General features: G+C 40.0%; 1 protein-coding gene across 4 annotated transcripts in view; it reads right to left on the reverse strand.

Annotated features, from left to right (window-relative positions):
- Positions 1-377: 377 nt before the first annotated feature.
- Positions 378-14665, reverse strand: part of tnfaip8 (TNF alpha induced protein 8) — a 53217-nt gene continuing 38929 nt past the window's right edge. For 3 of the 4 annotated variants that reach the window (XM_018093721.2, XM_012963396.3, XM_012963390.3), the window contains exon 2: positions 802-1781. In XM_018093721.2, the coding sequence (XP_017949210.1) occupies positions 1213-1716 (504 nt within the window). In that variant the 5' untranslated portion in view covers positions 1717-1781 and the 3' untranslated portion in view covers positions 802-1212. 4 annotated transcript variants of the gene reach the window in all.

Below are 14665 nucleotides of genomic sequence, written 5' to 3' on the forward strand. Positions count from 1 at the left end.
ATATAGTGGGTCAACATGATGAAAGGTGGTGTATCAGTTCTGTGGAATCTGAAGCATATTAAATTGTGTGTCTGTGGTAGGAGGGTTAGGGAACCGTAGGACCATTAGCAACTTTGTATAAATATTAAGGTCTCTAATAATGAAGTGGATGAGCCCCATTCCTCCCACAATTCAACAATGGATAGAACTAATAAATGGGACACTTCCACTGATCAGACTGACATGGGAACCCTGGCTAGATGCCAACCCCAGTATATCGCTACCGGATGATTAATACACACATAACCCCTGGTGTACCTTGACAAGTTGATACCACATGGAGTTCTAACTGTCACCAAGTATATAATGTAAATGATATATAAGTGACAAAGATGATGTAAGTGCCAAGTATTTTATTTTACTTTATCTGTTTTCCTTTGTTTATTTTTGTTTGTTTAAAAATGCAAAATAAAAACCTTTTAAAAAAAAATATTAAGGTCTCAAAGTCCCTTTTGCTCTGGCGCCCCAAACAACTAAATGCAAGCCTGTTTGTTTCCAGAAGTCACATTTCTATATATAAAGAGAAGCAATAGCCTGATTTATGCAGCTTTCATGGGTAGATTTTCAGACAAAATTCTTTTTCAGTGCTTTTGCTATTACATTTTCAATGGAAAACTTTGTGTGTTTTAAACAAATATATCTTTTATAGCCAGTGGCACTCATGGCTGCACACAGTATTACTGTAAACCCCCCTACGTGTCTAGCACAGTGCATAGCAATTTCCTACTTTATAAACATATAATTGTCCAGAGAACAAAAAGCTTTTAGAAGAAGCAAAGAAAGCTGCCTTTTATTCATTTCCATATTAGGATCGTATAAATGCAAAAGGTATCAGAATGCACATTTTATATACATAAGGGGAACAGGATCCAATCAAGGTACCTTTTATAAGACCATAAATAAACTAATTCATTTAGAATCTCTGGGAAATGTTACATTTCCGTGAATTGCCTTGGGAATCAAGTTCTAAAAGTTTGCTTTGTTCCATGTTATTATGACCGTAAACTGATATACCACTTCTGTAAAGGCCCGAAAATAGCAACCTGCACGGGGTCAGACTGGTACACGGTCTCTGCAAACAAAATCCTCTTTTCCAAGCGGCCCCTCGGTCCTTAGCAACTCCCAGTCGCTGCTGTTCCAGTAACGCCATTGCCTTTGAATGTTAGTAAAATTTTAAATATTGTCCTCGTCCAGCATTTTGTTGACTCCTTCACAGAGTCTCTGAAGGTGCTGTTTGAAAGGTCCAAAGGGATTGTACAGAGCAGCCAAAAATTCACAATTTGAAAAGTGGTCAAACACGTTATTAACACGTCCGTGAGACTTTGCCGTGAGATGGCGCTGTATGACCTGATGGAGCAGCTCCCGGCACTCATTTAACAATTTGGAAAGCACGTTTCGGTCAAAGGTATATTCCACCTGATAAAAGCTGACCACAGTCATGGCCAGCTGATGGACCTTTCTCTTGAACTTCTCCATGAGTGCAATCTCTTCCTCATTAAACTGATTATTCCTGTACAGGACTGCCAGCTTGATCACGGTTTTGATGAGGTTCTTTATAACTTTTTCGGATTCCTTCTTACTCTGGGTGTACTCCCTCGTCAATTGGTACAGTTCATCTAGAACTTCACCGCTTGTATCGTCAATAAGGGATGTTGCTATGTACTTTGATGAGGCCATCTTGCCAAGAATCTTCTTTTGGGCTTGTACAGCCAGATTTTTGGAACTGAAGACATCTGTTGCCACTGTAAATAAAAGAAAATATCATATTATTAATTGACAATAAGTAATAGATAAACCCATAAAGGCCATACATTTCCATTCCAGCACATGCTAAATATTTATTGTGGAGCAACCCTGGGCCCACCAGCAAAAGGCTACAGGGGATACTAGGAGTAGTATTTCACTATAAACTGTAGCACCACAGGTTGTTAGCCTTGTGTAGACCTAAAAGATTACCTATTAACTGTTACTATATCTCCAAACCAAGTGCAGGCTGGGAATAAATGGTTCATAGATCTTGACATAGCAAAGTAAAATTGTTATCAGTATGAAGCTCCCCATGGGCATACCCTGTCAACATTTTTGGTCCAAGAATAACATTTTAAATGGCAGAATGAATTATTTGTAATGTACACAGTGTAATTTAGTAATATAAACTACACCATAAATATCATGACAGAATCCCTTTAACAAATGATTGGGTGCTGACCTAAAATGTTAAAAGATGAGTTTAAAAAGAGGGTGACAAATCTGTTAGGCCAGTGGTAATATGACCTAGACGGTGTCTAGCAGAGATCATGGGAAATGTTGTGCCTGTGTCTGTTTCCCATGCTTTGCTACGGGAAGTGGTGACAGTTTTAACTACCACCATCCTCTGCCTATGCACAAGATGTGGTCAAAACAGCCGTAAGAAATGGTGTGTGGCCAAACTGTTATTCAGCTGTAAATACCAGCATTCGCTGGAGGGCCTAGAGTTTGCCATCTTTAATATGAATACTTAAAATGCCAATCAGTAGACAATGTAACAACAGGCTATGTTTGCAGTTACCAACTCGAGGGAACCCCTTTCAGGAACTTGCCTAAAATAAAACATTCCATTCCTCTGTGTACAATACCTGCCATGGGGTAATAAAGGCAGTGTTATTCATTCCTCCACTGGAGGGTTACTAGCCTTCCTTATTAGGCTCCCTGGGACTGGCTTGTGTGGCAATAAATCACAGCCATCTGATTTCTCTTCTATGGACAGATCTCTGTAACTTACCAACATTTTGAAAAAAAACTATTTGGATCTTCTGAACACTAATTACACTGATTTGATAATTATGATGATGATGATAGTGACGATAAAAGAATTTGAGCCTAATGCAGTCAGAGTACCCTGTTTCTATATTAGTTACACTTCCATGTTAAATTTGTTTTCAAATAAGAAATCTTTCCTTAATTTGGATCTCCATACCTTAACTCTGCTAAAAAAAAATCATTATTAATTATGTATTAACTGGGATCAAGTACAAGGTACTGTTCTATTATAACAGACAAAATGGAAATCATTTTAAAAATTAGTATTTGCTTATAATGGCCTCTATCGGGGATGTTCAGATTTCAGACAGCAGGGTGCAATGGTGATGTTGCAATGCAGACTGTTTACAAGCAGCTCTATGATGAAACACTCCCGAGAAATGAACTGGCCAAGAAACTGAATGGATGTGAGGAGAACTAGGAGCTGCTACAGGCACAAATGGGTACGGGGAGCACTGAGCAGCAACTGCTATATATTTAAGTGATATGCTAGTTTATATGGAGCACATGGAAAGACTAAGTGCTGAGTGTATCATTTAGAGGTCAGCCTTGGGCAGAACTCAACAGGGAAGAGCAGCACCTGATCTCTTGTGTATATCAGGGTTCCTGGGAAGCCAGACTCACTTCTAAAGCTCATTTGCCCCCCATACATGGCAGTAGCTGCTACTACTAAACACAGCATTCCACTTGTTCTAGATATAAACTATGCAGAGAATGCAAACAATTATAAGAGAAACGCGTGATGACACATGTAACCCTAATGTGACTTCATTAGTGAGCTCTCAAACGGGCGAGGGCTGGGTACTGACTATGAGAAGTATGTGTGGCCTGGGTGAAGAGAGATTCCGATCCGCTGTTATGCAAGCTTTGCTTTTCCTGCCAGAGTGTGAGACAACTGCCAGCAAATATGCAGTGAGACAGCATGCTAGGCTTCAGCAGCCTGCTGCTAAACTACAACTCACACCTTCCCTATGACAGCTACATTTATAATAGAATATATATGTTAAAAAGTTGGAGTAACTGGGATTCTAACATATATACTCTCAAATTATTAATGCAAGATGGCTAAGTAACAAGATTTAACATCAACTGTTATTACAAAGTAATTCCTTTGAGGGCTCCCAACAAAAAGGCCTGCATGTACAGTACATAACACATTTGAATCTAATATAATAGTTGCAGTAGTTCCAATACACAGAATTCTTTTCTGCTGAAAAACAAATATGGGTGTCACTCATTTTGGAGTAACACCCAGAAAAGCAATGTAGCTTTAAGGATTTGTCCATTTACTAAGGAGCTCTGTATTGTGCTTTGCAATGTTTTGCATTTGAATGTGCTCCATATGCTACTCCTTAATTATATTCTACAGCGCCAACACTGGCTTCTGGCTTTCAGCGTTTTGTATCTGCAAATAAGAATACAGCGAGGGCAGGAAGGCATTAACAAGCCACAGTGTCACTAGTGAAGGTTATTTACATGGATATATCTCTCATCGCTTTCTCCCAACAATATAACAATTCAGGATAAAGGCAATCTGTACCCTGTGTATATGGGTATATGCTCATGTCGCATTTCCCCCTTTATAATATGAGGTCAGAATTCCCATTGTGAACAGATCATTCCCTCCATGCATATATACATATATACACATGAGTGACAGCTGCAATAACACTTGCCTCGCCTCAGGAATTCTACAGATCCATGCAGACTATATATGGCTGCTAGTGATTTCTCTCTGCAGGGGGAAATGGACAATACCTTAGCTGCGGCTAGCTATATGCAGTCACTTATAGGCACAAGTCTTTGCTTTTGTCTTTTTTTTCCTTGTGTTTCCTTGGATTTTTCCCCTTTTTAATGGAGAATACCAAAATACTCAAGCTGGCACTACAACCATGAGCTGCTACTGACACCCACACTTTATAACTCTCTGTAGGGCTCAGGTGCTTCAGCCACTGCACTGCCCAACATCCCACCTGAATGTGCCGTGTGTCGGTCAGTGGTGATGCCCATGCTAAGGGTTGGGGTAGGTGCCAACATTTTAGAGTTTCCCAACACATTGACAACTGTCTATGACAGACATGCATTAGTTTGTTTTTTACTGAGAGGACCTCTTATTTTCTACTAAAAAAACATCTGTGAAGTATATATCACAATCACTGTCCAGAAAAGTCTCTTATTCCCATGATGCCTGGCAAGTATTTATATGTTACTACCACCATGTCTGATACTGATGCCAAGTCCTGATATATTCTACACTATTGCAAGAGGTATAGATAAGGGAATAGAAGTTCATTGGTATCCAGTCTGAGCCGTGCAAGCAGTTAGTAAAGGGACCTCCACATATTTTCTCCGCTACCACCATAAGACAGGTAGCTAGCTGTGTGCTCCGGTGCAGACACACAAGGAAACACATGCCACATTGTTATGCACACACTACTCTACACTTTCTTGGTGCCAACCAGCTTTTTTTTTTTTTTTTTGTAAAAATTTGTACACAAAATTATTTATGCTCATGGTCGACAAGGAATTATAGGGAATTCCTATTAGGAGTCCATTAAGAACTGAATATAGAAACACTGATCTGTAAGGAAGAAGCATGTATGTTTTGATTATGATTTATTTCCCAGGGCTTTAGTATACAATAGCATTGTGCTATGGCTACAGGAGAAACAAATCAAGCATTTTATTGAATGTTATATACATTTTACAATTAAGTGTTGTGTATGAATGAAATCAGCTGGAAACACTTCCTTGAGATATTCATTATGTGTTTGCTGAACAGTTGGGCAATAGGGCACCTGTGTTGCAAGTGGATTTGCACCAAATGTGTTTCTGATAGCAGCCTGTCCCCTTTCACTTGCCTGGGCCTGTGCAGCTGCCAAACAGCTTACTCAGCACAGCAATTTCCTGCGCTTTCATTTCAAGAAGTGAAACTGCACTGTCTGTCCCACAGATACACTGTGCAGCACCATGAACACAAGGTGGGTTTTCTTATAAAATCCCAACCCTTCCCCATACGCTCTCTGCTCAAAACTTTGCTTCCGTGGGACAATGGAAAGTCATGTCTCATTATATCAGTGGAACATGTAGGTGTGAAGTTCCACTCGAGCCTCTTAGTTTTGCCTCCTGAGCCAAACCGAGGTGTGAATTGCTCTCCACTAGTTAGCCAGAGTAACAGGTCCCCCCTACACATAAGCACCACACTGCACTAAATGTCTGTTGGCTCTCTTCACAAGCAGTGAAACTAAATACAGATTTGTTTTATGTATAAAGATCATAATCATTGCAGTGTTTTATTGTTTGAGTTATGTATAGATCTGTCATCCATTACTGAACTGTTTTTCAGTTTGGGAGCACTTTTCACACCAATTGGTTGGATCACACTTACATCCCTCCATTTATACATCATTAACTGCTAAAGCTTTGTTTTGCCTCCAGTCCATCAGAAAGTGACCCTGATAATGCCCATTGCTTTGTGCTGAGCAGATTCCACATTTTTAGTGAGTGTGGAACCCTCTATATCTGCTAATTTTATAATAAAGTGATAAAGGGAATTAGATTGCATACACCCATTTAAAGAGAGCACACATGGTGATTGCCTACTTGCTTTTATGGAAACACCAATGTGGTGCTACTGTGTTTTCATGGAAAAGCAGGGCAGTCAAATCTTCCAACACATAAGTGACTGTCCCTGAGTGGTCTACGCTTGTCATGTGACCCCTCTCAAATTGCCCAATGGATTTGCTACATAGACAGATGAGGCTTTCTAATCTGCCTCACATCAGTCCACACACTGCAATGTTTAAAGGAGACATATAGAATAACTAAAAATCCCTCCAATTTTGTAGATAATAATGAATATATATGGTACTAGTTTCACATTGGGCTAAAAATTATTATTGTCTTTAAAAATGTCCCCTTTATTATAGCTCCCTATAGACCCTCTCTGGCCGCTGTCTACTAAAGAGAACCGTATGAGCAGCATGCAGTGAAAACTTTAACGTCTGCGTTTATATGGTGAAAAGTCAAGTGATTTTAAGGATTCGATTTGACAAAGCACATGGATTCAGCTGAATCCAAATCGTGCTGAAAAAATCTAAATCTTGGCCAATTCCTGAATCGAATCCTGGAATCACTAAACAAGAGCTGAAAATCGACCAACATCAGGAATGTTCAAATAAAGGAAGGGCTCTATTTTTAATTACTGTTAGGAATGTTAAGAAAGAAAAGCTCATTATAATAAAAAATGGATCCTTTCATGTTTTGACTTGCAGAAGGCATTTACTTTGTAGATAGAGTCTGTTCCATGCCAACATCCCGGCCGCTAATGCCCTGCTTACTGACAGTGCCGGCATCACCCAGAGCACATGATCAAGTGAGAGAAATGCCCATATAGCATTCAGCTCAATGTGAGCCTCTGTCCTTAGAAAGTACCAAGCCATGGATCTGCAGCCTTGTGTTATTTGCAGCTGTTCCTCGGCTACTTCAACTATCCATTTGTCACAAGATCCAAACTACACAACACTTTTGTGTCTGTTTCCCTGGTCTGGCTTGAAATAGAATTCAAAGAACTTGTAACGCACATTAAACATACATGCATATACACAGTTGCCTCACTCACCAGTAATGGGATGTGTAATGTACAATTGTATGTTTCTGTGCCAACAGCAAATGGCAGTAAGTGATAAAGCTGTAAATCAGTGGCTGAAATATGATAATGTTTATTTCTTACATTATCCCTAACTCACATGCAGCACAGTGGGAAAAATGAAAAGTTAAAAAAAAAAGTACCTAAAGCTGAAATGTGTTGATCCCTTGATGAGTGCATTACTTAAACTGATTCAGCAGCCACTTGTCTGAAGTGTTTGAATGCATACACACTTGAGAGTCATTCAAGTTATTTAAGAGGTCCATGTACTTCAGCTTCACTGCAGGGTATAAATGAGGCAAACTATCATAGTTTCTTCTCAGCCTGAAGAATTGTGTATGATGAAATGCATGTATGTAAATATGTATGCATTCATTTTAAGCAGATATGGTTTATTCACCTTTATTACATAAGCCCTGAATTATATGAACTTATGTTTTTTTCCTTTAAACTAGAGAAGCACTAAAAATAGTGAGAAAATATTTTTTGTACACCAACATCAATAAGTATGTCCCGTCCAAAAGCAACACAGGTTTTGTGTTACTCATGTCCTACAGCTGAATATGAGTGTGTGGCATCCTGTCCTAGTTATCTTAGTTCTCGTCCCCAGTTATATTTAGTGGTTATGACATCACCATTTCCTTTATCAGCCTTACAACTGTGCCGGTTAAACACTTGTGTGCTACCATGAACATGTTCCGCCACACAATTCTGAACAGTGCATCCTCCAATCAGCTTTTTGAATCCCAAAGGCAATGTTCATTTGTGCATCCAAAACAGAGTTGAGCTATTAGTGATACTACAAGTCAGACTTAGTGCACTTGTATGGTTTGTTTAAGGCTCTTGTCTAATGTAGCAGGAGGGCATTAAAGCCATATATATATTAATTTTCAAGTTAAGGCAATAACTGCCTACTCCCACGTGTAAAACCTTCATGTGAATTGCTAGATAACATTTTTCAACCTTGCCTTCTCCTGCCTAAAACATATGTAGGGACCCATAGGTATTAGAGTCCCTATGGCTTTAAATCCCTACTTCCTAGTTCCTAGTGCTGTTGCTGGGCAAAGCACCATGTATCTAGTTCATACTATATTGTGCCTTATTGGTTTATTTAGGATGACCACTCCACTTGTAGACTGATAAAGTGTCTAGCAAGGAGGGGTGGCTTCCTCTTTGGCTGCCTTCTGATTCTCAGGTAACATCTCCATCGAGCCTGGGATCAGACTTGGCCCCAGTAAAAGCCATTTGCCCTAGAGTAGCCCTTTGGTGCTCTAGTGAAAGTCGGGGACAGGGCCCCGTGAATGAGGTGAAGTTAGCAGAGGGATAGATCCTGTAATAGCACACTCTATATAGTGTGAGATAGTCAGGGCTATCTAGCATGAGCAGCATTCGCTCCACCATAGGAGAACTTAAAAAGGGTTTAGCAATACCCAGGCTCTGTTTGCCTTACTGAAGGTCCCGCAGTCAGACATAGGTATCAGGCAGTTTCTTCCCCTGATCCACCGTTGCTGTAGGGATCCGGCCCAGTACCAGGTGATCATCCTTAGGATTGCCTATATCTCCTTATCTACCTCCACCGGGGTGTTACTCTGCCTTGCATAACTACAACTGTTATTAACTGCTGTAACATCTACCTCAGTATATGTGAGTATTACCCTGCATCATCCTGTGTGTAACAATAAATGTTAAATAGTTGATCAGCAAAGAACCTTCTGGCGTTCTATTTACTGTCACTACACAGAATACAGCATCAGGGAGGTGTAGTTCAACACCATCCTCATCTCCAAAATAGCTCCCAAAGGTCATCTCCCACCTAGCGGAGACCCATCCTGGGAAAGGGGGATCGCATGTAACACATGCTCTACCTAATACTAGTCTGGATTGACCCTTTACTGGCCAAACAGGTGTTACACATATATAACACAGTGACTGCCAGAAACCAAAATCAGTGACCCCTCCAGCATTTAAGGGCTAAGTGATTCCCAACAAACCCCAGCACAGGGCTGCACAGCATAGACCAACTCTGATTCCCTGACAGTGACCCCTGCATTTCATATCACACTGAAATATATGTGAATTGACCCCATGCAAAATATAGCAGTTGCCCTAACAATATATGACCCTGTGGTCCCACTCTGCAACATTTGTACCATCACAGCTACTAGATAGAGCAAAAAGAGAGCACAGAGCTGCAATACTATAATATCCCACTCAAATTAGCAGAAAGAAGTGGTGGGACGGTAACCTGTCCTGCTTCCAGCCCTGGATGATGCTTTTTTTTTTTTTTTTTTTTTTGCACAAAACAGTACTGCTGCCAAAATTCTTAGCCTAACTCACTCAGGATGCATAGGAAGTCAATTTGCTGCCTGTTTCTGTAGGGGAATATGGGTTGCAACCTCACATTGAGTGCATCTAAGGGAAATTAATTGTCCTGGAATCAATAAGTGGAATACTGCAGACTTCAAAAGGGCAGGTGTAAAAAAAAAAAAAACACACTATTGGCATGATACAGTCAGGCTAAACTGAAATGCAACACAACTCCAAGCACAATTACTGGGGCAATTCTCTAAACAGTGTGAATGATACACCAGTCGGTTATCAGTTTTCCAGATCCCAGATTTAAAGGTTACTTACTTATGCATATGGACAATGCTTAAAGCAGATTTTGTAAAAGGGTTGTGACACATGGGGAGATTTGAGAGGAAACTTCCGCGACTTAGGCAAATTGCGGTGCCGCCTTTGCCATCCCACCGGCGATTTACACTGTAGCCGGTGGGATGGCATTTATGGGAGATTAGTCGTCCGCGACAAGGGAGATTTGTCGCGCGGTGACTAATCTCCCCGTGTGTCACAGCCCTAATGGGATAAAAATAAATAGTGTTACATAATATTTTTGATATTTTGACAACTCAATTGAAGGTCTCAAAAAAATGTTACAAGATATTTATATTTGCTTCCTATACAGCTCATGTATGAGTGGTCAGACTGTAGTACTTAGCATAATATCTAGTAGCTATAGAACAAAATTTAGTACAGGTATGGGACTTGTTATCCAGAATGCTCGGGACCTGGGGTTTTCGGATAAGAGATCTTTCTGTAATTTGGATCTCCAAACCTTAAGTCTGCTAAAAATCATTTAAATATTGAATAAACCCAATATGATTGTTTTGCCTCCAGCAAGGATTAATTATATCTTAGTTGGGATCAAGTACAAGGAACTGTTTTATTTTTTTTTTAGCAGTTGAGTCGCCCGCGATAGATCTCTGCTATAGTGGGCGGCAAACCGCTCCAAAAAGGCTTTCCCAATGGCAACAATAGGAGTCCCCGGTGGAAAGTCCTTCGCAACGCTTTGGTTATCTGAAGTCCCACAAAATTTACTCCTGAAGGCAACTTCGAAAAAAGAAGCAATGCGGAGTAAATTTTGTGGGACTTCAGATAACCAAAGCGTTGCGAAGGACTTTCCACCGGGGACTCCTATTGTTGCCAGTCGCTAGCAACTCAACCACTCCATGGGTTCTTACCCTTAGTCACTTTACAGCTCCTTTCAGTGGTTGCTCACACCTGTGAGAAGCAAGCCACCTTAGAACGAAGAGGAGTTGTTAGCCCAAATTCTTTCCCCTTTGTTAATGAAAAGCAGCAGCAGCAAGGTCATGTTTTATAGGAAAGCTTCCAGAATGAGCTCCTTCCTTGCTGAATATCGATGTACTGTATAAAGATCTAGCCTTTTCTTGTTTATATGAGTGCAGCATAGAGGAAGCGAGAGTGCCAGACTCTAACTACCAGAGAATGCTGGGAAAAGCACCATAGCACACTTCTATAAACACTAAACTCTCAAAATGATCTATCAGTTTAATCACAACAATAAAGTAAAAAGATAATAAGGAATCCTTTTAATTTGATCATAATAATGACACTGCAGCAGTTCAGCTCATTTCCAGCATTGCACACAATAACCATTCTAATGAAGAAAGACAGAATTAGTTGCTATCTCTCAGCTAGGGTTGTATAGTGCAGTGTCTGGAATAATAAAGAGACATAGCTCCTCTTCACAGAAAAATCATTTTTGTGTGTCCTTGTGTTTGCGTGTGTCATAGATAGAAGGGCATGACTGATCCAAAAGAGAGAACAATCAAGTCTAATAGATTTGCTGCATAATTAAATACTTTCTTGGGAATAGCAAGCACTGAAATGTTGTGTGCCTAAATGTTCCTATTGTGTTACTTAAAATGTACAGTAATTTCCCTACTGGTGGCACACCCTAGCTGCTCTGCCCTCAGTGACTTTACACACTCAACAGAAAAAAGTGCACAGCTTCACTAGTAGCAATAATATTGGGAAAGCTCATGATTAAAGGCCTAGCGATGCAGTGCAATTCAAGCAACCCTTGTGTTACATTGTGTGCTACTGCTCAGCCTGGGACATTCGTGTCAGAAGCCATGTGTTGACATTACAAGGCTGCCAGTATGACAATGACCAGGTAAAATGATAGGAAAATTAGGAGAGACACCAGAAGTGAGATACTGTAGGAGGGAAAGCAGAGTGAGTTGCAGGGGGAGCTCAGCATAACATATAGAAATGTACAGTGACAGAGAGAGCAGCAGAATTGACAAGCCAATGACGAGAGACAGGATATGGAAATGAGAACCCTGTGGGCAATATTTATTAAGTAAAATGTACCAAAAAGTACAGTAAAAAATGTACTAATTTCTAATGTTCTTCTGAACATCTAAATATACCTGACTCTGTATCAGCTCTAATATGCTGTTGGCTAACTGGGATGAATGACTACAGAGGGCAGCTTGTCTGTATTATATATCTAATGAATCCTTGGTGGTATTGGTGTAAAAATACCATCTTACTCAGTTCTGCAAGTGAATGAGCATCCCAAAAGAACATCCTTGCCATTCTTGAAGACAATTTTTGGGGACACCATATAAGAGCACCACAAAGATTAAAGCCTGAGGTGTTTGCCGCTGCATGTAGCCCCCCAAAAGACAGCTTTTACCATATAGCATTGCTCCCATGCAGTCCTTGTTAGGAGTGTTAACAATGGCAGAATGTTCCTTCAGTGTATGTAGGAAAGTACCTCCAGTACCACAGCAGAGATCCAATGCACAGCAATAGGATAACTGGGAACTGTATGAATGAAATTATCCTAGAGTGCATAGTTCAGCCCAGGCATCAGTGAAGTAAGGTTTTCATTCACTCAGATCCCCAGAGCCCCCACCAGCTGTTTTGGCTACTATATAAGCATTTCTGTTTGCTTACATCCAAAGATCGCAAGTTAACATATCAATCAATGGAAGGCACCTCGTGTTTTTAAAGGGACAGAGTACTGACCAATTATGGAGTTTAAAAACAAACATTCAGAGCATTGGTTTTTCTTACTACAACAAGGCTACTCTGTCTTTGGGAAGCTTTGGATAAACAGTATTTCCATACTAATCTGGATTCTGGAAGCAATTTGCAATTGCTCCCCAAACTCCAAAAGAAGACATTTTGCACAAAACTGACCTCAAACCCCATCCATGGTTTTCCCCTTTAGTCATTAGGAGCCTCTATACTACTAATTAATTATACTAAAGAGATATACACTAATTATTACAAAATAAGATTGTGGAAGCACTTTAAGTGGATTCTACAGAGGAGATTTCATCTCACATTATATTTCAGGATGACAGACGCTCTCCTGTTAATTAAGATAAATAGTGCACTGTGTATATAATATATGCTAGTGAATATAATATATGCTAGTGAACATTTTAACAAAGTAAAATTGTGTGCCTTAGCGTAATTAAGACAAACCTTATGCTTCTAATTAGACACAAGGCCTTAACAAGCAAAATTTATAGGATACAAAAAAAAAGTATAATTTATAATAAGAGAAACAGTTCTTTTAACCATCTCGGTGACAAAAGAATCTCACACCTTAATTTTTGAGGAAAACCTAAGCTTTCAAAATCTGCTTTTTATAATTGAATCCAAACAAGGCCCAGTTCAAAACTATCTAACAATGGAAAAGAAGGTTTTAAGGGCAAGAAAATTACATATAATTCTAACACAAAAAATGGCAAGGAAAAAGTATTTTTGTGCGTGCATGTGTATATAGCAGTATGTGAGTGAGTAAATGTGTGCAAAAAAATAAAAAAGTGAGGTTTGCACCAATGTGTATCGTGCGTGTGTAAATGTGTGTGTATTACCAGAAGGACATGGTTGGCAAGCAAAGGGTTAAATTTGTTGAAATTTACAGTTACATTAGTTAAGAATAACATTTTTATTTTGCACAAGACTGCTCTAAAACAGCTTTGGCAAATATGGTATATACTACAACCTTCCTTTCACATTTCATATAATAGCAATTATTAAAGGACAAACTCAATTTACTGGCAGTGCCAACGTGTTAGTTAGTGTTAGTGTCTCTAACTACTAGCCTGGCACATTACAGTACAGTAATAACATCTATTTTCCCAGGGAACCCTTGTAACGCTGGCACATGCACAGTGTACTTTGCGGACTTTACTATACAATATATGCACTGGTCCAAGACATTGTAAGTAATTCCTGGAAAAGATGGGGGCACACTAATAAGAAAGTACCCCAGGCCAGAAAACAGAAGCACCATCATAGAACATACGGGTGCACTATACACAGGCCACAGCAACAGCCCCAAGGAAAAGCTACTCACACCCTACCACTTTTGCCCACTGTTTAGCCAGATGAAGCCAATTTGCACCACTTTCTTTTGACCAACTGCAACAAAACCACTGCTTTGGGTCACAATGACAATTTCACTAAAGACTGATACACAGGGGAAGATGTGCCTCTTGGGGTCATTAAAGGGACAGGCAGCTCACTGAATAACTTGGCATCTCACAGCCTCAGATTCTATCAGTGTTAGCTAAAATAACCTGGCAAAAAAGCTAGGCACTCATTTTGGCTGATGATCATGTAGACCAGTGATCCACAACCAGTGACTCAGGAGCAACATGTTCACCTCTTGGATGTTGCTCCCAGTGGCCTTAAAGACAATTTTAATTCCAGGCTTGGAGGTAAGTTTTGGTTGTATAAAATGCAGGGGTACTACCAAAGAGAGCCTTCTGTAGGCTGCCAGTCCACATAAGGGCTACCAAATAACCAATCACAGCCGTTATTTGGCACCCCCAGGTAAAGGTTTCATGC

Source organism: Xenopus tropicalis, chromosome 1, assembly GCF_000004195.4.
Source record: "Xenopus tropicalis strain Nigerian chromosome 1, UCB_Xtro_10.0, whole genome shotgun sequence".
Classification (NCBI taxonomy): domain Eukaryota; kingdom Metazoa; phylum Chordata; class Amphibia; order Anura; family Pipidae; genus Xenopus; species Xenopus tropicalis.